This window comes from Neofelis nebulosa, chromosome 3, assembly GCF_028018385.1.
Source record: "Neofelis nebulosa isolate mNeoNeb1 chromosome 3, mNeoNeb1.pri, whole genome shotgun sequence".
Taxonomy (NCBI): domain Eukaryota; kingdom Metazoa; phylum Chordata; class Mammalia; order Carnivora; family Felidae; genus Neofelis; species Neofelis nebulosa.
In genome coordinates this window covers 166,255,994-166,281,056 of record NC_080784.1, presented here as the reverse complement: position 1 = coordinate 166,281,056, position 25,063 = coordinate 166,255,994, and the positions used below count along the sequence as shown (strand labels likewise).

Here is a 25,063-nt window from a genome sequence, read left to right as displayed (position 1 = left end):
GCCAAGATCAAGAGTCAGGTATTTAACCAACTGAACCGCCCAGGCGTCCCTACGTACTTGCATTTTAAACAGAGATCTGCTTTCTTTAAAAAACACCATCTTCATGCCCCTCTTCAGGAAAGTAGCAACTTGGAATAAAATCTGGCGCACCTTAGGTTGCTGGGTAAGAGGGGATGTTTGTTTCCTTTGCCTTCCTGTGGCTGCCTAGCACATACACTTCAGTCTCTTCTGAATAGACTGTGTGCTCTTCTCATTGCCATGCTGAAGTTGTCCTCTCCCCTGACCTAGGCCAGAGGCACTGATGTGCGATAGGTTTCTTTAGTCATCAACTGTGACCTTCCCACCAGCAGGGAAAACTACATCCACGGACTCGGTCGTGGTGAATGACTTGGCCATAAGAGTGTGGCTGTCAACATGGTGAAAAAAGACAAGAGGACTCTTCGAGACACTGAGACCTTCTACAACACCTCCATTGAGGAGATGCCCCTCAGTGTTGCTGACCTTATCTGAGGGGCTGTCCTGCGACCTAACCCTACCCAAGGTTCAGTCCTTAGGGGGCTGAAGAGCAGCAGGAGCGGGGAGGGAAGGGAGCCTAAGGATGGACTTCTCATTTTTTCCCCCTTTGACTAAATGTCACTTTTTGAGGCAAAAAAAAAAAAAAACCCAAAAAACAAAAAAACCACCTGTCATCTTACCATTCAGATTTAATCTATTACCATTTTGGTATTTTTTCAATGCATACTGTTCTATGTGCTTCAGTAATGTGCTTTTGCAAATATTCAAGCTGGGTAACAACTCCAAAGAGGAAGGGATCTATGTAGCTTCTCCCTACAAATCTGATGTGTAACATTTCCAAGTTTGTTTCGGTAAAAATTCTATGCTCATCCACAATCCATCTGTATTTATTCTGGCTTTGTGAAGCATCTTGAATTTACATCTGAAAATCGTAGTCAAGCTCATTTGCATGTCACACGGTTCCTTTATGATGTGGTTCCTGCTGCTCTCCCTAACCTCAACGTCTATCACACCCACCCTCACTTTACACCCCAGCAAACCTGAACTTGCTATTGTGTTCCAAACACACCTTGCCTTTAGGGACCTGTGTTTTGGCACATGCTGCCCCCCCCCCCCCCCCCCACTGCCTTTGAATGGAATATTCACCAACCAAACCCATGGTCATCTTTTAATGGGGACTCCAGACCTCCAAGGAGGCCTTCTCTGACGCCACACATCTGGATAATTATACTTGGACATTTGCCATGTGTTGGTGATTTGTTTACATGGCTGTCTTCCCTAGTGCACGTGAGTCCCCTAGACCTTGTGCGATACATCTCTGCTCCTCTACTCCAATGCCTATACACAGCAGGTACTTAGTAATCTTTGAAGCAACAAATTGAAATTAAGTATATCAAGTGTTTTTGAGAATTCTTATCACTGCTTTAGACAAGATAATTAAGTTACAATTTCTGACTCAGAAGACACAGGAAAGCCCGGTTTCTTTATCAGATTCCTATGCTATGTGCTTCAGGACAGAAATTCTGATATTAACTAAAAAATTAGCAACAAACATAGTTTCTATCTAAAAAACACAACCCATAAAGATCTGGATAAATTCTAATACCAAGACTGAACAGCAAAACATTTTTTAAAACTATATGATTCTAATCAATAATATTAAAGAAATTAGGTCTTCCATTTTTATCTTTCTCAACTTCCCTGCAATCGTTGTTCAGTAACTTCCTTCTCGAAAAATTCCTTCTTTGGCTTCTAAAAGACCACTTTAATGGCTCCAAGGCCAGTAAGAATGGGCTCAGGTGCTGGAAAAAAAACAAAACTGGGGGTTTCCACCAAGAGCCAAACATTTTTATGTGAGATTTGTGTTAATATGTGGCATAGTCAAGGCCCAGGTTCCCTTCTGCACTGGTGGACCCTGCCTCTCTCTCCCTTTAAAATACTGGGCTTTTCAGGTCTTAGTTTATTTTAGCCTTATTTTTCCTTTCACAATTTTAACTGCCCACTTATAAAACATTGAAGACCTTTCATTGTTACTTCCACCCCAGTTTTCTTCTAAAACATAAACTCTGATTGCCTCCTAGGCATCTCCTCTGGTAGGTTCTTAGTTCAGAATTGGTATATCCAAGGCTGATCTCCTCACTCTTCCCTTCTTGCAAAGATCTGTTCTCCTTGCCTTCTCCTACTCTCAAAGGTACCAACATTCAGCCAGTTGTCGAAGCAATATCCTTGATGCCTCTTCCTCACTCAGTACTTCCTCTCCCTCCCATCAAGTCCTGTTTATGACTTCCTTAGTCATTCTGAAAACCATTGCTTCCCTTTTCATTTTCTCTGCAACTGCCTAGAGACATGCCAACATGACCTTTTAATTATTCTAACAGATTCCTTATTGACTTCCCTCCTCTCCACCTGGTCTATTTTTCCATCCTGGTCTATTTTTTCCATCCTGTGGCCAGAGTAAACTTCCCAAAATGCAAATCCTACAATTTCCACTCCAGTTAAAACTCCTTTAAGAGTTCCCACTGCTTCAAGATAAAACCATCTTGTTATGATGCATGCAAGATCCCTAATGATCTTGCCTCTTCCTCTGCCTTCGGCTTCATCTACCGTCATACTCTACACTTGCATTCTCTATAGTCTGTGCTCAGGATATGGTACAAATTGGAAATTTCCAGAATACCATGCTTTCTCACACTACGAGGCTTCATTCACACATGCTGCTTTTTCCTGCATTAATCTCCTGTTCCCAAGCTTCCATATACGCTTGCCTAGGGTCACTTTATCTTTCAACACCACATCAGGTTAGAGGTACACGCTGTATCTTCCTACAGTACTTTTAACTTACTTCCGGCTAAAGCACTTATCACAATGTTTATTTACCCACTGACCCAAGAGAGTGTATGCTTCCCAAGGACAGGCCTTTTTACCACTCCCACCCCAATTTCAAAGCACCTCTCACGTCTCCTACTGACTATGCGCTTAATCAATGCTTGTCGGATGAGTGACTAAATGAACAAATGAAAGTTTCAAATAGAGCACCTTACCTCAGATATATCAAAATGAAAATCTAAGGTCTTCCCAGGCAACTCCTTGGAGACATTATTAAAAATCTTGGTGAAGGATATTTCAGGAGAACCTAGATCTCCTCCATAGGTCTTGGGGATATCGTTGGGCACAACGAGACTTGCAGAGCGAGAGACCACCAGTTTTAATATGTTAAGGGCTTCCTTCCAGTAAGGACTCTGTTTTCAAAAGAATAATGCACATATAAAAATTATAAATATATATTTAAGAACCAAAATTTAGTGTACACTGTAGACAATGAAAATATTGTTTCTGCAAAACCTTCTGTAAATCATTCGCTTTTACTTTCAGGTCCTTAACAGAGGATCTGAGTTACAAAAGTTAAGAAAATTATCATTTCTTTTTTTTTTTTAATTTTTTTTTAACGTTTATTTATTTTTGAGACAGAGAGAGACAGAGCATGAATGGGGGAGGGTCAGAGAGAGGGAGACACAGAATCTGAAACAGGCTCCAGCCTCTGAGCTGTCAGCACAGAACCCGACGCGGGGCTCGAACTCACGGACCATGAGATCATGACCTGAGTCGAAGTCAGCCGCCCAACCGACTGAGCCACCCAGGAGCCCCAGAAAATTATTATTTCTACTGTCAGATTTATGAGACACCCTATACATTACAATGCTACCAATTCAGAATTGGTATTGCATTTCTCCTAATCGGTGCTTCACAAATATTAATTTAATTTAGGAAGTCTAATAGAGTAATCTGGCAGCAGGCTAAACAAAGGGGTTGCATGTACGTGAACTTTCTAGATAAATGAAGTTTATGCTTTCAGACTCTAAACTTTAAATAAGTCTTTTCTGAAGTCTTGGAGGCAAACAATTTTTAATGCCTACTTTCTTTTTCAGACACAAAAATATTTAAAAAACTAAAAAGAATTTACATTTTTTCTCGATGACCCAAGCCCAAATCTGAAGGGTAGGATCGGAAGGATTCCTAATTTTGATTAATCATTACATCTAAACTGATGTTCTCAGGAGTTACTGAGTTGTATAGGGTGAGGTTTTTTTTCCCCCTACACATATGGTGGCTATGTTCTTTGAATTATTTTTCTGCTTTCAGTTTTTGTGTATTTCGACCAACATAATTTAAAATGATTTACATGGCAGATGTACCTGTAAATATTAAAGAATTAATGTTTATCCTGTTAAGGGTGATGTTAATATGGTTATATTATTTTAAAAGTCCTTATCTTTTAGAGAAACTTAAAAATTATGTATGAATAAAATGGTATGATGTCTGGGATTTGCTTCAACATAATCCGGAGGGGTAACAGGAGTGAGGAGAACAGAAATGAAACAGAATGAGTTGATTGTTGAGCTGTGTGATGGGTACAAAAGGAAGCATTCGTTACATATTCTATTTTTATATTTATTTGAAATTTTCTACAGTAAAAAGGTTTTTAAAAAGCTAAAAAAAAAGATGTACTTGTAGAGAAGAAAAATCAATTTCTAATAAAGAATTTACAGTATTTTTCTGCCATCTGTTGAAAAGCATACACGTCAAAAACCCTTTTTTTCTGACTTATGGTAACATAATCACATCTCAACCTGTGCTATACATATTGTTTCACAGCTGACCATTCTGTCAACAACCAAAAGGAAGTGAAAAATCTTTGGCAGAACTGAGTTATCCAATATGTTTAATAACCTCTTGATATGAAGACACCTAAAGCACAAAATATTTAATAAATATAAAAATGTCCACATAGATTGTGACATTTTAAGTACATCATTTTTTTTAAAGTAGTTTATATTTAACAAAGTTATGACTAAGTAGACATCATCATTTTTTTCTGACAGAAATAATTAGAAGCTCTTGGCATTGTAAAAAGCTAAAACTTTTTCAGAGATGTTTCTATAAATTATATTGGTAGTTGTGCCTAAAATACAAAAAGATTATCAGGAGGAGCTCCATTCTGTGAAATGTTTAATGTCTGAATAAAGCAGATGTCACTTAACCATGATGACCCGTCAGCTAAATATGACTTCGGTTCACACAAGAGTCGAAAATAAATTTGGGTCAACATTTTGAAATTAGGAGATTTTACAGAAAAACCCACATTTCCAGTTTCTCTTTAAAAGTTAGAAGTTCTGGCTGCCCTGGATTCTGTATTCCAACATGGCAGCCAGGAAGGGAAGCTAAGTCGTGCTGTTCCTTTTAGATGGGGAGTGTGCCTTCACTTAGTCAGAAATCTATGCCCTCATATGGTTACTTGCTTGCCCAGTGGACACGTGAGCTTGTGGTTCTGAATATAAAATAATGCATCTGCATTTTTCAAATTAGTAATTCAATGTGGTGTGTGCCTCTGTGAGAGACCCAGCAAATATTTGATGAGTTAACTTCTTATACCTTAAGAAGAAAAGAAAAATGTGCTTTAGAAAAAAATATATACAAGTGTTATTTGGTGAAGCCTCTCATTCAGAGAGAAGATAGAGAAAATAAACAGGGTCACCAAAGAATTTTAACGTTATTTGCATTCGCTGATTTTCAAGGGAATATAAAAGGAATCTGGATTACTGAACGGAACAATGGAAGCCAATAGCATTTTATTACTTTCAGATATGGGCTAAGACACAAATTCATCGCTAACCAAGTATTTCCATTTATAAGTTTTGCTTTCTTGAATGCAAATATAACTGAGGTAGAAACAAAAATCTTAATCTGTTAAAGCTGTTAAAGAGTTTGCTCTCTTTGATAAGTTGTATCCACAACACTGCTCTGCTCAGCAAGACCTTTCTTTCTTTTTTTTTTTTTTTTTTTTTTTTAACGTTTTTTTTGAGACAGAGAGAGACAGAGCATGAACGGGGGAGGGTCAGAGAGAGAGGGAGACACAGAAATCGGAAGCAGGCTCCAAGCTCTGGGCCATCATCAGCCCAGAGCCCGACGCGGGGCTCGAACTCACGGACCGTGAGATCGTGACCTGAGCTGAAGTCGGACGCTTAACCGACTGAGCCACCCAGGCGCCCCAGCAAGACCTTTCTTAACAGATAATTCAAAGGTGAAATTCAATACAGACCAGACTGACTTACCATCATTTACGTGGTTTAAACCAAGTCTGATTTCCTACTTTCTAAATATCTGGGCTCCTTCTATCAGACACAGAAAATACCTCTAAAATACAGACTCTACAAGGAGCTCTTCTGTTTCTAAAAGTAGTACCTGTTCATTATTAGAATCTGGTTAGTAGCAGGTACAGAAGAGTCACAAGTATACTGTCCGGAGGTGATGGCAGCTGCCACTCACGTACATTCTTTCCAGCCACTACTGACATGTGTATTCAGAGATGTAACGATTAATCAAAATTGGAAATCACACCAATCCTGCCATTCAGAGTTTGCTTTTTGTCCCTTACATGAAGAACATTTTTTCCATGTCATAAATATTCCTGGAAACATGACTTAGGGACTAACTACTTCCCTATTCTTGGACCTTTCAAGTGGTTTTTTTTTTTTGTTTTTTTTTTTAATGATCATAGGATTGTTTTACAAGGAATTCTATACATAAATTTTGTGGTCACTCACCTGTACATATTTACCAATAATCTTTATGATCTCCAGATTAAACTGCTTGACCGGAGCAGCAGAGAGGTCAATATGGCTCAAAAGACTATAGATGATCTGTAGTAATGACTGCTGCATGCTGGACAATCCTTTCTCTAACAGCTAAAAGTAATATAAAGAGTATAATTTCATGAGGTTAAGGAAAATTCAGTATTTATATTTATGATGCTGAAAAACAGAACAGATTTAATCCATGATTTTATGGTTAGATGATCAGAAATCCAGAGACTAATAAATAACAAAGGTAAAAGACAATGTCTATTACCATTACTTGTCCTCAGTTCAGAAAGGATCAGTAGATAATTATTTTTATCTTAATCTTAGTGTTTTCTTTCATTTCCTGAGCTAATTTGAGTTAAACACCACTTATTCTAGGTTAAGAAAAAAACCACCATACCACCATCACCAAAGAATAACTATCCCCAAACCATTCATAACAGCCACTTATTAACTATGTGATCTTAGACAAGTTTCTTAACCTCTGAGCCATGATTTTTTTTAAATAATAATCACACTATCTACTTTATATTGTTTGCAGGACGATTAAATATATGTGATTCTAAATACACACAACTAGTTTCAGTACTGTTGTTAGGAACAATTTCAGAATTAACAATAATAATAAAACAAGGAGAGTAACATTTGGGGCAAAGCATTCTCTCTATAGAGTGAAAAAAATGTCACCATACGAGGTATACACAGGCTGTCCTGTGCCAGTTCCAGACTTCATGACCCCATGATTGGAGAAACAGTGCTACCTTAGTGGTGAGCTTGATGGTGGCACCAACGTGAAGCTGGTCTAAGGAGCATAAACTCAAAGCCGATAAGAACAGGCTTAGGAAGTTACCCTTGGTTTTATGTTGGCTATTGTCCTAAGGATGTAAGATAAACCTAGAGACCTGTATTTATTCAGGTTAGAAAGCTGTCACACAGTTCACATCGTCAGTTCACTTTTTTTTTTAAGATTTTTTATTATTTTAAAGTAATCTCTATACCCAACGTGGGCCTCGAACTCACAAACCCGAGATCAAGAGTTGCGTGCTCCACTTACTGAGCCAGCCAGGCACCGCTCCCTGCCATCATCAGCTCTCTTAAATGTAAGGTTGATGGGAGCAAACCTATCAAAACCAACACCTTAAAAATGCACACCAGTCCTAAACTGGTTTTTATGATAGTCCTAAAGCATTCTGTGTTCTATATCAACCTCAGGGATATAGCTGTTAAATAGTGTTTTCAGCCATATTTAAAATACCTATTGAGTTATGAATAATTTTTTAAGTTTATACAGTGTTTTGGGTTTAATTTTTAGAGGCCAGTTTTTTTTTTTTAATTTTTTTTTTTTTAACATTTATTTATTTTTCAGACAGAGAGACACAGCATGAACGGGGGAGGGGCAGAGAGAGAGGGAAACACAGAATCGGAAGCAGGCTCCAGGCTCTGAGCCATCAGCCCAGAGCCCGACGCGGGGCTCGAACCCGCGGACCGCGAGATCGTGACCTGAGCCGAAGTCGGACGCCTAACCGACTGAGCCACCCAGGCACCCCTAGAGGCCAGTTTTTAAAAAGGAAGGTATCACTTTATTATAAGCTGACAAAAATTTTTAGTGAGTAGGAATTTCTTCCTTTTGAGATTCTTTGTGGATTATCTACTCAATAATTTATTTTTTAGGCATGAAGTTACTTTCTCAACAACCAAATATTAACTTTTTCAAAAAAATGTTCATTTCTTTTGAGAGAGAGAGAGTGCATGCAAGCAGGGGTATAGAAAGTGAGGGAGAGAGAGAATCCCAAGGAGGCTCCATGCTTAGCCTGGAGTCAAATGTAGGCCTTGATCTCGTGATTGGGAGATCACGACCTGAGCCGATATCAAGAGTTGGCTGCTCAACCAACTGAGCCACCCAGGCACCCTGATATTAACTTTTTATGATATTGTAGGGCTAGTGTTTTTGTAATTCCATCTTTAGCCACTCAAATCATATCTTAGATCAGGGAGCAAACATATTATCAAAATAAGAACTTACCCAGCAAAAATGCCTTTTGCACGCCATTTTATTCTAGAAAGGATTTCACAGTCAAGAACTAATTTTTCACAAACAAAAAATTATAACCATTCTCTAGGATCAAGACCACTGAAAACCCATTTCTTAGTTGAAATAAAGGTGTAGTTTACATTATTTTGAGTTTTATGTCACTTAAGGACAGTGAATATGAAAATATATTTAAATGTTAATATATTTATTTAATATTTTAAATAAAAGGTAAAGTTTATCTTATTTTGAGTTGATATCACTTGAGGACAGTGAATGAGAAAATAAACACTGAAAATGAAAATTAAAAAAAAAAACCCTTTATACTTGAAAGTATGCTTTATACTTTCTTTATACTGGAAAGGAATTACCCATATTTTACTTTTAAAAAATGTTATCTGTATTCACTTTCAAACACAATTTAAAGATTAATTAGTATCAGTGCTAGTTCTAGAAATAAATCTACGTGAAAATTTTGCCACAGAACAGTTAAAAAAATTACTTTTTTTTTTTTTTTTTTTGGTAAATTTACCTCTGCAAGATAAGTCACAAGATTAAATGTAGTATCTGAGAAGGAATCATGCAGATATCTACATACTACGTTGATCCAATTAGAACAGTCTCTGGAATATGTGTGTGTACTATACAAACTCATCATGTGAGCCAGATTGACCAGCGCTGGGCATTTCTCTTCTGCACACACCTAAAAAACAAAGAAAATAGTGTCATTCACCCCAAATAAAGGCAATTTAAGGTTTAAACTTGATTTTATACTAAATGTATTTATTGAAAAATTTAGAGGTAGGTGTTGAAGCTTTAATGCATTTTATTTTAATCCAGTAGAAAAGTTAAATAAGAGAGGACAAGAAAAGAGGAAAAAAAGCACAAGGTATTCCTGAGGCTCTGTAAAACTGCCTTTGGTAAAACCCCTACATAGTTTTGTAAATGCTACATATCATTTTATAACTGTTTTGTAAAATCCCTGCATGGTTCAGTGCACAATAACGGAACAGGCAGTCTCCACTGAGGAGTTTGCAGCCAGGTTGGGACCAGCCCCAGACCTTCCCTTCCCTGTGCTCCCTTCCCCACCCCTTCAGGGGAGCAGTCAACTGCAGAGCCGCTCACATGTGTGACATAGTCAAAAGACTCTACCGGAGCTCTGATAGAGCTAAGTCCTGCACCTGCAATGAATGACAGACAACCTGTAGGATAGACCCCAAACTGCTCTTCAGGAAATAAGCTCCTAAGGTCCTTGGCCAGTAATTTAATGTCACTTCAAAATGTATTGACCTCCTAGAATTTGATACAATATTATGGAAACTGAATCAATAAATGTTTGTGGGGGATGCCTGGGTGGCTTAGTCGGTTGAATGTCCAACTTCGGCTCAGGACGTTCATGGGATCGAGCCCAATATCAGACTTTGCGTTGACAACGTGGAGCCTGTTTGGGATTTTCTGTCTCTCCCTCTCTCTGCCCCTCCCCTGCTCATGCTTGCTCTGTCTCTCTCTCAAAAATAAACATTAAAAAACAAAAATGTTTGGGAGGATCTTACTGATCACATGTACCTTGTTTGCTTGTTCCCTGAGTTACTGGTGAGGATGTTCCTTAGTCTGCTCTGGGGGGGCACCTGAATAATGCAGAACTGGGAAAGGGCCACACTACTCTTTCATTCCCACCTATCACAGAGCTGTCCCTGAAATATCGTCTACTTTTCCGTTTTTCATTTTCCTCATTTATTCTACCATCTAATTGAGGTTTTGTTATGTATTTTCACAAACCTAGAACATTTATTTATTTATTTAAAAATTTTTGTAATGTTTATTTATTTTTGAGAGAGACAGAGTGCGAGCAGGGGACGAGCAGAGAGAGGGAGACACAGAATCCGAAACAGGCTCCAGGCTCTGAGCTGTCAGCACAGAGCCGGACGCGGGGCTCGAACCCATGAACTGAGAGATCATGACCTGAGCTGAAATCGGAGGCTCAACTGACTGAGCCACCCAGGCACCCCAAACCTAGAGCATTTATTAAAGAAACTATGGTTGACCCTTCAACAACACGGGATTTAACTGTGTGGGTCCACTTATATGTGGATTCTTTTCGATAAGTATAGTACAGTACTGTAAGCCTATTTTCTCTTCCTTATGATTTTCTTAGTAACATTTTCTTTGCTCTAGTTTACTTTATTGTAAGAATACAGTATACATATAGTATACAAAATATGTGTTAATTGAGCTGTTTGTGTTATTGGTAGGGCTTACAGTCAACAGTAGGGTACTAGTAATTATGTTTTAGGGGAGTAAAAAGTCATATGTGATTTTCAACTGTGCAGGGGGGGGTTGGTGCCCATAACCCCTGTGTTGTTCAAGGTCAACTGTAGAAAATTACCTTTTAAAATACATATATTTTTCAACTTTCAGATGACTATAACTATTACTTTGATTCATCATGAGGACATTATCATTGGATAGACCTGAAATATGAAGATATGTAAGGCTGTGAAGACCATTAAAAGTAACTTAAAAGCTGCTTAATAAAATTATTTAAAGTAGTTAATGTATTACCCTTTTACCTATAAAACATACACTAGGAAGAAAATAAATTTATGTTTCTCATTTGTATTTCAAAATATAATTAATTATGCTATTTTTTTTAAATCACATAATTTTATATTTCACAATTTGTTATACTTTAGGAATAATTTTTATATTTTAAAATAAGTTCTTTTTGATTTTTTTTAGAAAAAGAGAATGTGAGCAGGGGAGAGAGGCAGAGGGAGAGACAGAGAATCATAAGCAGGGCTCCATCCCACGACCCAGGGATCATGCGTGACCTGAGCCAAAATCAGGAGCTGGACGCTGAACCGACTCAGCCGCCCAGGTGCCCCATTAAAGTAATTTCTGTAAAGTAAAATTTTAAAGTGTGTATCTTCCTGAAAAATTCTTCTAGGATTCTTATGTTCTTAAAAAAATAGGTTTTTAAAGCATGATCTTTTTTATTTGTTTAATCTCTACATGCAGTGGGGGGCCTGAACTCAAGACCCCAAGACAAAGAGTTGCATTAAAGCATGATTTTTAAAAACCTTTAATTGAAAAGGAAGAAAATTCCTAGGAATGTATGCTGTGTAATTTTAAAGAAAATGGCTAAATGTGGATTTAATTTTGGAAATTTTGAATTACCAGGTTAAAATATGACTTCAGAAGACTGTCTTATAAGCAAACATTTTTAGCATACTATTTTTTGCCATAATGAATAGCTTAAAAGGCCAATATTTGTCCTAAGTGTTGCCTCGCTTTGAAATCCTGTGCTCTCCAAGGGCACAAACAGAACTAGGGATATTTGCATAATGAGGAAGCACATAATGGCAGAAAATTGCTCTCAACAGTTTAAGTGAGAGAATAATTAAGGAATCCATTTAATTCACATCCTGCAGGTTGCTGAAAGCCGAGGGAAGGAACCTTTGTGTGCTGCTCAACAGGAAGAAAACAGACTTAACGACAATTTATGACGCACACAAAGCCATGTTTGATTTCTTAGAAACAAAAAGGCATCTGGGACTTTCCTGTGCTTTGCCCTGGTCAAGACGGCAGAGGCCTGACCCTCTGAGGGGTGCCCACATCCTTGGGGCTGGGCTGGGCTGAGTTCTTCTCTTATGCCAGCATTCAGCAGGAAGTTCTCAGGCGGGAAGAGTCACCTGCCATTCTAAATGCTCTTACTCTACTTCCCTGATGATAGGATTCATGCTTTTTATTTTTTGAAATCCCAAAGTAAGCCAATATACTTCTTTTTCCCTTTATATGTTCTTTCTTATCTCTCGTGAAGAAAAAATACATCTTTACAACATTTTTCTAATGATGTATCATTAGAATACTAAAAGGAAAGGTATTTTAATAAATTATTTTGTACCACTTTCAGACCTCATTAATGCAAATATGTGTTGTTGGGTGTTTAGGGCAATCCTTTTCAAAATTCAGATGTTTCCACTAACTATAATAATGGCTCTTTTTTTAAAAATACATGCTTTTAAAATGATTATGTTAAAAATCTCTCCCTATCTTAGAAATTTACTTAGGGATGGATTCAACAGCATATTTTATTACATATGATCTTGCCACTTATTAAATATTATCTATCAAGATAACAAAAGGTTTCTAGTTTTGTGACTCTTAATGTGATTAATTGGGCTGGGATAACCCGGGGAGAAATCTGCACTTACCAGTCATGGGATTTGGGCACTGGAGAAGTGGGTGTTTTACTTGGCTTTCTGCATGCTTGCTCTTTCCCCTTACTGTTGTGTTACTTTTGTTAAATAACCCTCAGCTTTTAAAGGGCTGCTTATAGAAAAAGCTCTTCCAGAGAATTTTACTTGCTTATTCCCTTCTGTTGAAGATTTGTCTGCTTTTCCTCCCCATGCTTTAGCTAGGTTATCTTATACTGCTATCTTATACTCCTCTCCCCCAGTTCACTTAATTTCCTGCTGTATGTAGAGGACTTGCAAATTTATAGAACTCCTTCTTATAACTGTCTATATTTTCAGTTGTTAAAGCCTTTTTTCCTAAGACTCATTAACTGACAAAAGAAGAAAGAAAGAAAGAAAGAAAGAAAGAAAGAAAGAAAGAAAGAGAAGAAAGAAAAGAAAGAACATTAAGAAATAAGTTTAAGCAGAAGGCAAGTTATTTGGGTTATTTTTCTTGAGAGGAAATTATTTTTAAAAATCATCTTTTTTAAAAGTATGATCAAGAGCTCTAACACTTTCGAGCAAATGTTAACAGATGACTTAAAAATAGCTACATTCCTGTTTCAGAAACAATGGGAGGGAAAGAGCCAAATAAGGAAGGGGAAAGGATGAAGCCAGCAAAGAGAGATGAAGAGAATGTTTAAAGAAAAAAAAGGCAAAAATAAAAGAAGAGAGAACTTTCGGAGCCACAAAATGTGTTTTGCCCTCTTCTTCTCAGGGCCTTTGCACATGCAATTTCTCATGCCTGGAAAACTTCTACCCTCGGCCCTGTTGTTCCTTGTTTCTCATCCAGGGATCTTAGTTTGGTTATTCCTATTCAGCCTGCAGTGTCGGCTTTGAGAGGATTTCCTCTAGGCGGACTGTTGCTTTCTGTGCCCCGAGAGTACTGTCCTTTCACTGCACTTATCAGACAGACTTTATGGCCACTGTCTACTATTGTACCCCTACTGTAAGGCCCACAGGGGCAAGTATTCTGTCTACTTTGATTATCACTGCATTTCTGGCACCTAACCCAGTGCTCAGCAAATATCTGGTGGTGAACAAAGGAATGAATTGGAAACTGATAGAGAAGCAGAAGACAAAAGTAGGGAAAGGGAACCGAAAAAGACTCAGACTCAGCGGAGCTTTACTCTAAACAAATAATTTTATTCACTGTGATTTGAACAGTGGTAGCTTACATCATGACTGTAAAACTCCTTTATATGGAGGAAAAGAATAAAAAGATGTGAAATTCACAGCGGAAGTGACGGTAAAAGATTTTTAAGAGATTCCCCCCTTTAAGGTAAACTCCAGAGAAATTTCCCGCTAGCGTTTATCTTTCAGCGTAACATTTGCTTACCTTTGCTATTCGACTAGCTGTTTCTTTGCAAAACTGAGTTGGGCTGTCAAAATGCTGGATTAAGTGAGGCAATAAGCAAAGGATGTTAAGAGGAAAGCCTATCAAAAAAAAAAAGCAAACAATAACCAATTTTTATTGCACATTATTTAAAAAATTCAAGGTATTTTTTTTAATGGTTCACGGAAACCATTTTATTTTTATTTCCTGGAGTGCCTGATCTTCTAAATTCTTTCTTTCTTTTTTTTTTTTTTTGCTTTTACCAAAGAATTTAAGCTATCTCACATATTAAAAACAACAACAACAACAACAACAACAGCAGCAGCAGCAACCCATGATTGTTTGTGGAAAAGCAGAAATTAGAGTTCAAAACAAATGATTAGTTTACATTTCACTACACTAGAAAGCAGAGAGCTGGTGCAATTCTGTTAACATCACCTGACAACTGGGAAGGATCCACCAACGTGTGCTTGGAGACGGCGATGAGTTTACTGAGGAGGTGCACGGTCATCTCTTGTGTAGATACTGAGGTAAAACCCTTAAGGAAGAGCTGCTGAAGGCCTGGGAAGTTACTCCATTTCAATTTGCTTTGTACATTTTCAATCTTCTCTCGACTCTCTGATTTATCCAAAGGCAAATGGATAAGCAGTTTGTTGAGAAGCCTGAGAGCCAGGAGGTATTCATATTCGTAATCCGATTCTAATAGAGATGCTGCTATCCAAAAAATGGTGGCCATCAAGTTGGCAGGCTCAGTAGGGGACTGCACGTCATACATGCCTTTCTCTCGCAGAGAGGAAAGGCTTCTAGTCCTTGCTAAACTATTGCTATGGTTTATCCGTCCATCCATGATGTCCAGTGTGTTACTCCTCCGCCGGTCACCTCTTCGGTCACCAATTAAACTTAGTCTCAAAGAGTTACTTCTTGCATTACTGTTATATCCCAAATAACTGCTGCTGTTAATGGGACTTGTGCTTAGATTGAGTTGTCCAGTGCTTTTCCTGTTAGCTGCATACTTGTTTCCCATTAGAGGATCATGGTATGAGGTTCTTTACAAAAAAAAAAAAGAAAGAAACGAAAATAAATGCATGTACAATCGCTTCTTTGGCTACATTATTTACTCTCAAAGACACTGAAAAAAAACCAGTAACTGTTACCAGGACAAATTATGTTTCAGTATCTGACTTCGCTTCATCAAATTTCAGCTCTTTCCTCCATATTAAAGCAAAATGTACAACAGTCTCTTTCCTACTGTGGCCAACTGTTTCCTGTGAGTTGGACGGCGTTTGATTTGAAGTGAAAATTCTGCTACCGTTATCACTGACCACCTTCAGCTCTGGGATTTAGTGAACATTACATCCAAAGCAGACCTCATTTGTCTTATCCCCAAACTTGATGGTCCCCATATCCTTATTTCTGTTAATGCACACTCTTTACCCGCCACCCCCCCCCCCGCCCCCAAATCAAGCTCAAAAATGTATGGTTGATTTCTCCTTCTCCCTCACATCCAATTATCACAGATTTAAAAATAATGACAGAATGCTTCCTGTATGTGCCAGGAGTATGGAAAAGCTAGGAACACTGAAGTCTGCTGGGGGAGATGGATATGTAAAACTTTACTGCTTGTTACTTGCTTTATTCAAATATGAAGAAAACACCATGGGAACCCCCAGAATGGAGTAAGTAGCGCTGCCCTCAGGGGGTGAGAAACATCTGAGATGGGTCTTGAAGGATAAATCGATTCAGGAGGTGCAAGGAAGAGAAAGCTAGAGGAGAGGAGCAATTTGTGGAAGGTGTGAGTCAGGAGGGGGGCGGCCTGCTGTGGGGCAAGGGGATGTCGAGCGCAGCGGGAACGGAGCCGGGCAGTGAGGCTGAAGCCGAGTCACGCGGCAGCAGAAGGACCCCTGACCGGGCCATTACAAGAACACCACCGCCACACAGAGTGCTGGGACTTTTTGCATGGGCTCCCTGTCCGAGGCTCCTTTCCCCACTGCTGGTCCATCTGAATGTTTTGGTATCATTCCCACCAGCAATATCAGGATAACTTAACGTTATAGTTATGCGTCTTCAGCTACGGCAGTTCTGTATACGAATCTACAGTTCGCCTGGATGCAATTCTTACTGAGAAAGGGCAGAAAGAAGATCGTAATGCTTCATGGTTTCGGCCAACGTGTCAATCGCAGACTCCAACGTGAGCAGGAGTTCAATCACAAACCCCTAGGAGAAGAGGCAGGTCTTAACTCATTATGCTTTGGAAAAAAAGGAACTCAGAATGGACTTCCCGAGGAGATTTAAAATTAGAACAAACTCAACATTAACATTGCAAAATGATTAAACTCTTGAGCAACATGATCTTGCTGATTGATGAAAACTCCTCAAACTGATGGTTATAATGGCACCACGATTCACCCAAAATTGCTTAGGCCAAAAATCTACGAGTCATTTTTGTTTCTTTCTCTCACGTCTAAGTTAAGTCCATTGGCAAGTCTTAAAAATACTACTTTAAAATATATCTGAAATCTGATGACTCCCCTCCACACTTCCATAGCTTCCCGTCAGCTAAACTACCACCATTTCAGCGTGGACTTTTACAACGGCCTCTTAAATGACTCCTATTGCCCTCCTGAGGACTCTACCTAGCCTCCAGAGCAAATTTTTTAAATAGCAAATTATATCCATCACCCTCCTCTCAAGGCCTATGAGTACTGTTCGCCATCACTTACAAGTAAAATCTCACCTCTCCTTAGACCCCCCATAATCTGGACCTGTCCCCATCGATCTTCAGATGCTAGACACCACCATCCAATAAACTAGCCATACTGGTTTGCTTCCTGTTCCTCAAAAAAAGGCTTGTTGCTTCTGTCTCAGGGCCTTTGCACTCACTACTCTTATTTCTCTGCCTGAAATATTCTTCCGTATTATCACAGGACTCACTTCATTTACGTACGTGTTTAAAACTCACCGTCTCAGATGGTCACATATAAAACAACTCCCTCTCCCATACCGCTCCTTAACCCATTACTCTACCTTATTACGTTCATAGCAATAATCTCTAAATAAAAGTGTGTTACATATTAGTGCTGGATTAGAGGCTTATTTCTCCAACAGAATGTGAGCTCCAGAATGCCAGGAACTTGGTTGCTACCAGATCCCCAGTGTCTAGAACAGTGTTAATAAAATCATTAGTCTGCATAGACTTAAGATCTCTATTGCATTATTTCACTTAATTTACCTTAACAACTCAACACTCTACATTTAAATTTAAATCCCAGGATAACATGCAAGTGTGGGCCGTATGTGTGTGTGTAAATGTAAAGCTTTCTCTGATTCGCACTGAAGTATGTGATTCGATTAGTATGTTATTAAGTATCACGTACAAAATTTTGTTTCTTAATTCTTTGCCTGCTTGTTGGCATTTGATGCCAATGCCGTGTAACCATTATCTTGCTTGCCCTGCGGTGCTCTGTACTTGGCAAATGAGTCCTTGACAATGAGTAGCTGCTCAACGGCTGCTGAACGAATTTAATGCAATACCTGTGCATCTTCTCCCGGATCCCCTACGGTTTCTACAAGTCTGGAGAGAACATCAGAGAGTGTAGTTGCAGAAAGAGGCTGCTTTAGGGCCCTGAAAATCTGGAAGGATCTCCCAGCATAGTGTCGAGAAGAACAAGAAAGTGCTGTTTGTAGAGCAACTTCACTAAGATGATGTTCCAAATGCATTCCTTCTGTGAAGACAAAGGAAACAAGTGAGTGCTTCTTGTTGTTTGGAATGCAGGGTTATCATCAGCTGCTAACCATTTTAAACCTGGTGCCCAGCACAGTGCCTGGCAAACCGGGCAGGCACTCAGGCTTTATGGCAATGTTTTTTCTTTCCATTAAACTCCATTTGCATTTTGCTTACTTATTTTGTAATCTTTAAAAAAAAAAAAATTATTTATTTATTTTATTTGAGAGAGGAGGGCACGAGTGGGGGAGAGGAGCAGAAGGAGAGAGAAAACATGAAGCGAGGGGCAAAATCACCTCTAGTTGAGAACCACTCCTTTAGACAGATACGTTTTTTTTTTTACAGTAACTTTCAGAATGTGTGGATTTCAGATCACAGGAGCCGCCTACTGTATAGAAAAGAATTCAAGTTTGTCCTCTCCATCTATGTTCCTTTAATGTAATCGTTTCATAATACACAACTGCACTGTAACTTTATTATGCCACCACACACAAAATGAAGCACCCCGGAATGTCACAAGTGGCTTTCTTATTTTTTAAGGAGTCACTTAATTTTTCAAGGAATAACTTAATTTTCCTTTAATCAAAAGCTATCCATCATCACTAATAACTTCAAAAAGAAGACCTGTCTAAAACTTTTCACTTTAGACTTCTCAACTGTCAACTCATTGCTACATATTACCAGAAGTTTTCGCATCACATGAAAAAGTCTCATTGAAAGTATTATCTGAAATATTTAATGAAAGATACCTGAGCTTGACTGCTTAAAAACAGAAACCACATGTTTCAAAAATGTAGTTAACTGCTCAGCACTCTTGATGTTAGGATTCTTGGCAGAAACATCCTCATGGTTCCAAAGGGGCCCTCTTTTTCTGAAAACAGAGAACAGACATAATGCCCGTGGTTTTCAACTCACATTAACGGTTTTACTCACAGTTACATTAGATGTGCCTTTGCCATGAGAAAGGACTTCACTCAGTGGGCTAAGCCAAATAGCACGTCGCATAGTCGACTACTATTTACGTACTTGAGCATGTGATGGTCTATGGCAAGGAGACGAAGATCCAGGTTACATGGGATTTCAGTCTTCCATCATTACAGTTGGACTCTCTCAGAGGTGGTAGGAAAGGATGACAGACTTTTACGAAGTGAGAAGAGCACTGGGAACTGCTTATGTGTCATAGGTCACAGCAGTATAATTTGGAGAGGCTAGAATGTATTTAGATGGTAATGCGAAGGAAATAATTTACTAGCTAAAGATCCAGCATAAGTTTAAGAGAGAACAGTTTCCTGTTGACTCTTTCTTTAAAACATCTTTGCGGGCGCCTGGGTGGCTCAGTCGGTTGGGCGTCCGACTTCGGCTCGGGTCACGATCTCGCGGTGTGTGAGTTCGAGCCCCACGTCGGGCTCTGTGCTGACTGCTCAGAGCCTGGAGCCCGTTTCAGATTCTGTGTCTCCCTCTCTCTCTGACCCTCCCCCGTTCATGCTCTGTCTCTCTCTGCCTCAAAAATAAATAAACGTTAAAAACAAAACAAAACAAAACAACAACAAAAAAACCATCTTTGCATTCTCAAGGCTGCCGCCTTGGTTAGTAAGGGTTCAACCCTGTATCACCTCAGGCCCAAAGTGCCCCGAAAACCTCCTTTGTGGTCACGTAGCCACCAGTATCTGACAGCTCTAATTCATCCCGTTCATTGCTCCGAGACTGATTTTCTCAACCTATTTCTTTAATTGTGCTTCTCACCCTTCCCATCCAGCTCCAGGATTTTCAATAACGTCTGCTTTCTTGAAAGATCTGTAGCCTATGGCTGAGGCCTCAGAGCCCTCCAGTTTGACTTCTCCCTGGACTACAAAGTTTTCTCGTCCAGAAACTTTTCCCTCAGCATTACAGTCAGACTGGGTTACTCACCATTTCCAATACTTTATTTCTCAAGCCCCTGATGGTTTCGCTCTCTTGCTGTGGGACACCAGCCCCCCTTCTTTCTCCCCATCCATTTCTTCTATACTTATGGTGCCTTGCAAAGAGCAGGCGATCATAAATAAATATTTGACGACTGACTGATAATGTAGCTAATGAAAGTGGAATATGTATTCAGGTAAGACTCTATTCTCTTTGGGTACTTGGTATCCAGACACACTTCAGGTATCCAGACATACTGGAGGTATCCTCCAGTATAACTGTGTGAGCACAACAGGAGGAAGTCTTTGGAGGCATCCAAGTTTCTAAGTATCACCCAATACAAACCTGTGTATTCCCAATCAGTAGCACACCAGAAATCAAAAACAGGGTTCGCTGTAGCTGACAAAAAAGAATGACTTAACACAGGTATGTTGCCAGAATGGTGAGAGCTGTAACGTTACCTTGAGGTAATGAATTCCATGAGGGTTTTGACTTTTCCATCCTGCTCTACGGAGATGTCGACCTCATTGAGGAGAGTGGTGTGTAGATGGGAAATGGCAGCGCTGTTATTTCCTAAGCTGATACTAGAAGAGGTAGAACTTGAGCTAAGCCCTGAGTCAGTCATAGGGGAGGGCTGGTAATCAGGTATAAAATCACTAACGCCCGCTGTAAGAGAAAGATGGCCGTCAATACCCAGACATGAAAGGATCTCATACACTATTGAAAGCGTCAAACTATCCTTCCTTACAGGTTATGTGGGACACATGAGGGAATCTGTTGCTGTCAGCTGCTACAAATCAGCACTCCTTCTGCGGGAACCTCATAAGCACCAAATTCCATCAAGTGAGTTTGGGGGGCAAACATGGTCTCCCACAGCCTATTATTAAAACTTAGCTATTTGGGTTTGCTGTGAAGTCTTTTGCTGCCATCTGCTGAAGAAAGTTGAAAGTGGCACTTTCCTAATATTTCGGCACATCGCCTCAATGTGTATTAAGTCAGTCTTTTCCACAATGTGAACTGGTTTTTCTAATGGAAAGGATTCTATACTTTCCACTTCATTTTACCTGAAGAAAGACAATTTTAAAGTCTTTGTAATATTTATATTATGTCAATTATTAAATTCTTTTTATTACGAATGCCTATAGTCACAAAATGGCAAAAGAAGACTTAAGAACAAACAACAAAAACCAACTATGGAATTTTTAAAAAGATGTTTTAACATAAAAGAGACAGTAAACTTTATTCATATTTTAGCCACATTTTAAAAGGTGCAATGTTTCCTAATAATTGTTTTCTTACTAACCACAGGGTTTTCACTAAAGAACATTAACCCTGTATCTGACATTACATGATTAGTAAGAAATGTAATTTTATTTCATTTTTTTAAAAACAATTATTTTCTAAGTCATCTATTATTAACCTGATGATACAGACAAATGGATAAGAAAGTTAGGGCTATTAGGAAAGAAGAAAATAGAACTTGCAAAGTAAATTAAAAAAGAAAATCACACCAATAGTGAAATAACTTTTATATTAAAGTCTCATTAATTTGGACCGCATTACTTCCAAATGTATAATTTGGAATTTACTAGACTTAAAAATGCCTAACATTTCAAAGACAGTAAACATAATCAAATGAACAATAAAATGTTCATGTCTTGCTCTGTTCATTTTTCAGATCTTGAGAGCACGAGGAATGTAATACAGGTTCAACATCTTCTCGGTAACTGTGCTCCGTTAAGCGAAGCACTGTTTCACTGATCCTCAACCTGCATGTTGAGAACTTAAAATTCTTATGACAAAGAAAGACCCTTACAGGTGATACAGACTCAAATACTCCAAGGTTAATTCTTTTACCAGTTAATGATGTAAATGGAACTTAAAATAATAAAACTACACTTAAAGCCTTTCAACTTTTATTTAGTTGACTTTCTCTGTTACAGTTTCCAAATGAACGAAGCATGATTCCATTGTCAAACTGGACGTTTAAAGCAAATACCTGTGCAAGTGTAATCTAAGTGCGCGGTCTGCTTGACCGTGAGCGCCCTGGGCTCGTTAAACTCCCTGTTCCTGAGCAGGACAGAGGCAACAGCGCGGATGTTACTGCTGGGTCCCGTGACTATTAGCAGGTGCAGGAGCAGGCGCTTACAGTGCTCGTACACCTCGGGGTGGCAGTGGTCAGACCCTGAGAACGACAGTTGGAAATCATCGTCAATGAAGAGAAATCACAAGTACCCTTACCTTCAAATGCATATTTTATTTTATTTTTTAAAATGTTTTATTTATTTTTGAGAGACAGAGAGAGAGGGAGAGAGAGAAAGAGAGACAGAGCGCCAGCAGGGGGTTGGGGCAGAGAGAGAGGGAGACACAGAATCCGAAGCAGGCTCCAGGCTCGGAGGGGTCAGCATACAGCCCAATGTGAGGCTCAAACTCACGGGCTGGAGATCATGACCTGAGCTGAAGTCGGAAGCTCAATTGACTGAGCCATCCAGGCACCTCCCAAATGCATATTTTAAAGAAAAGCAGAAAATACAGAAAATATTTTGTACAAGATGATGTACCACACGGTAATTCTTATTGGCCTGGAGTTTGTAACAATAGCCTATTGTCTTACAGTTAGCAGGGGAAATCAAGACAAGTTTTCAATGCATCTTGTGTCTAAAACTTAGAACCTATTAGAAATTATTACTCTGTGACAGAATACTCAATGTAAATGACTTTTTTTAAAGGCAAGCATTTTTTGTGCCTAGCACGCAATGAAAAGTCAGTAGATGTTTGATTACTGAAACATCGAAGTAATAAATGTGCACATCAGGAAAACTTCAGGTAAGATGACTACCTTGACTTTCTTCAGGAAGCCAATCCTACAAGCATGAAAAGTATTGTGATGGATCCCACAGATGGTCCCTATTGTGGACCGTCTCACTATTACAGCTGAAATTCCACTGTTATTGAGGGCACAGTGGACTTTCAGCTGTAATAATCAGACGGTCCACAATCCCATTCTTTTGAGAAATACTTGGACCCCATTTTAATTTTCCTTTTACTCTGCAAATTTCCAGTCTGAGAGGTAAGTTAACTTTACTCTTGCTGTGGGTACCGAATTTTTCCTGCTAGACGGTAACTGTGTTTGTGAGCAGTGGAGGGACGACAGGACAAGAACGGGAACGCAAAGAGAAGACCTGTTTGTGGTTACAAGAGAGGCGAGGACGGACTCCCTACTAGACCATGAGAATCCCCGTAAAAAGTGTCATGGGAGTTACGTACCAAACAACGGTTAATAGAAATACCAAAAAACCAGACTGCCTTTAAATTGTCACAGGAATAGAATGTCATGTTGAGGCAGAACCAGTGTTAATTACCTATAAAAATTGCATGAAGAAGAAGATGGAGGTAGCTTCCCCATTCCACCTTCACACTGTGGTCAATGATCAGATCCGTCAAAAGGATCACAGCTATGTTACACCTGTGACAAACGAGACGCCTATTAATGTCGCAGCAGAGTAAACCTGGAGCGAATCTCATGCCAGTTACTTGCAGCCTTTAATATTGTATTTTATGGAAAAATACAACTTCTCAAGAAAAAAAGAGGAAAAGAAATATAGCTGAAGAAACCGTTAAGTGATGGTTCTAGAAAAAAACATTACCTGCTAAGGGCTCCTCAAAGGCAAGGGCCACATATTCTTCATCTTCAACCCTGACACCTAGCACACTGCTTGCCACATAGTAGGTGTTCAGTACGTGTTGGTTACATTAATACATTTTGAAAGAATGCCGTAACTATTCTACTGGGATTCTGCTAAGTAAAATTCACTTTAACGCAACTCCAAACAACAGTGCCTCTAGTACCGCGAGATATTTTTCAGAGGAAGTAACTGGGTCCCAGAAAGGTCAAGTAACTATGCCAGACACCCAGAAAAGCAGCAGCAGACGTAGATTTAACAGTATTAATGGTAAACAGAGGTCTGAGTGTTGAGACTTCTCGAAATCTAAACACATGGATCTGATTTGTCGTAGCATGTCAAGAAAGAAGTGGCTTTTATTCTGTGTTGTCAGATAGCATAAAGAAAGCTGAAAGTATTAAGCAGCGATTTGGCTCGTATGAAATAGGAATGATGCTGTAGTCCACCTGTGAAGAGGTAATCCAGGTGATGACGTTTCAGGCAAGTAATCCACCAGTGGTGACCAGCAGCCTCCAGCTGGTGGGAAGGGTAGTGGCTCTCCTTGATTATGCTCCATCACTTTCAGTCGCCAATTAGAATAAAGTGGCATTGAATCACCTATCAAAATAAAATGATCTCATTTTCTACACCATCTCTTTTCTGCCAACATACGCAAACGCTAGTAAGACACCAACGATTTACAGCATTGGAAAGTGATACAAAATAACTTCCCACTCTTCGGACATAGGTTTGCTAGGAAGACCTGCGCACAAACACTATCACACTAAGCAAATCAGAGATGGAAAGAGGTATCCATTCAGGCTCTATCCTTTCTATCAAAGCAAAACTATACTAGCGCTTCATGAAATTTCAGAGTTCACGTCCAAGCCATGAAACCACATTATAGGTCAAGCTGCCTTGTCACCAGGGCCTTCTGGTAAGTTACTCAACTCTAAATTTTCTGAGACAGGGCCAACACAAACCCATCTTAAAAGGAAATCTGCTCTACCGCAGTTGGGGCTGCAGGGTGCAGTGAAAAATGGCATCGGGAGATGTGAATTCTGTGTGACGTGGGTAAGTCACTTAACCTCTCTGGACCTCAGTTCCATCATGTGCAAAACGAGGAGATTGGACCAGATCATCTTCAGGGTTAACTTCCCAGTCTGAAGGCTTTTGCCCTTCTACTCCACTCTACCTCAGTGTTCTAGTGAGACTTGGGTAGATATTCACTGTACCATTAATTGCAAGGGAGAACTTTTCAGTAAAACATAAATCCACAGAAAAAGAGCCAACCTATTTAAAAAAAAAAAAAAAGCACGCTGTAGTCAGTGTCTATGATGCTTCTTGAGAACCAATTCTTATGTTCCTGTTGACTCGTCTAGAGGGACCTTGTGCTTTTAAAACAAATTTCCCCCATTTGTGCTTCTCCTCAAAATCAGGACATTTCAGGTTATGCTGGAACACCACTAGTGGCAGTTAAACACTTCTTAAAAACAATTTACCAGAAAAATATATATTTACTAACATT

At 39.2% G+C, this 25,063-nt stretch overlaps 1 protein-coding gene and 1 non-coding gene across 12 annotated transcripts in view; one reads left to right on the top strand and one right to left on the bottom strand.

The window, feature by feature from the left end:
• The window catches only part of FRYL (FRY like transcription coactivator), a 272,003-nt gene that overhangs the window by 35,834 nt on the left and 211,106 nt on the right, over nucleotides 1-25,063 (bottom strand). For all 11 annotated transcript variants that reach the window (XM_058722642.1, XM_058722640.1, XM_058722639.1 and 8 more), the window contains 12 exons: nucleotides 24,003-24,153; nucleotides 23,236-23,339; nucleotides 21,873-22,058; nucleotides 20,335-20,539; nucleotides 18,724-18,845; nucleotides 17,785-17,975; nucleotides 16,373-16,467; nucleotides 14,692-15,299; nucleotides 14,257-14,354; nucleotides 9,215-9,385; nucleotides 6,618-6,758; nucleotides 3,057-3,254 (listed from right to left, as the gene is read on the bottom strand). In XM_058722642.1, coding sequence (XP_058578625.1) covers nucleotides 3,057-3,254; nucleotides 6,618-6,758; nucleotides 9,215-9,385; nucleotides 14,257-14,354; nucleotides 14,692-15,299; nucleotides 16,373-16,467; nucleotides 17,785-17,975; nucleotides 18,724-18,845; nucleotides 20,335-20,539; nucleotides 21,873-22,058; nucleotides 23,236-23,339; nucleotides 24,003-24,153 — 2,270 coding nt within the window. The remainder of the gene's footprint in view (nucleotides 1-3,056; nucleotides 3,255-6,617; nucleotides 6,759-9,214; nucleotides 9,386-14,256; nucleotides 14,355-14,691; nucleotides 15,300-16,372; nucleotides 16,468-17,784; nucleotides 17,976-18,723; nucleotides 18,846-20,334; nucleotides 20,540-21,872; nucleotides 22,059-23,235; nucleotides 23,340-24,002; nucleotides 24,154-25,063) is intronic.
• On the top strand, nucleotides 100-213 carry LOC131508257 (small nucleolar RNA SNORA67). The gene has a single exon (XR_009259955.1). It is a non-coding gene; the product is annotated as a small nucleolar RNA SNORA67 (small nucleolar RNA).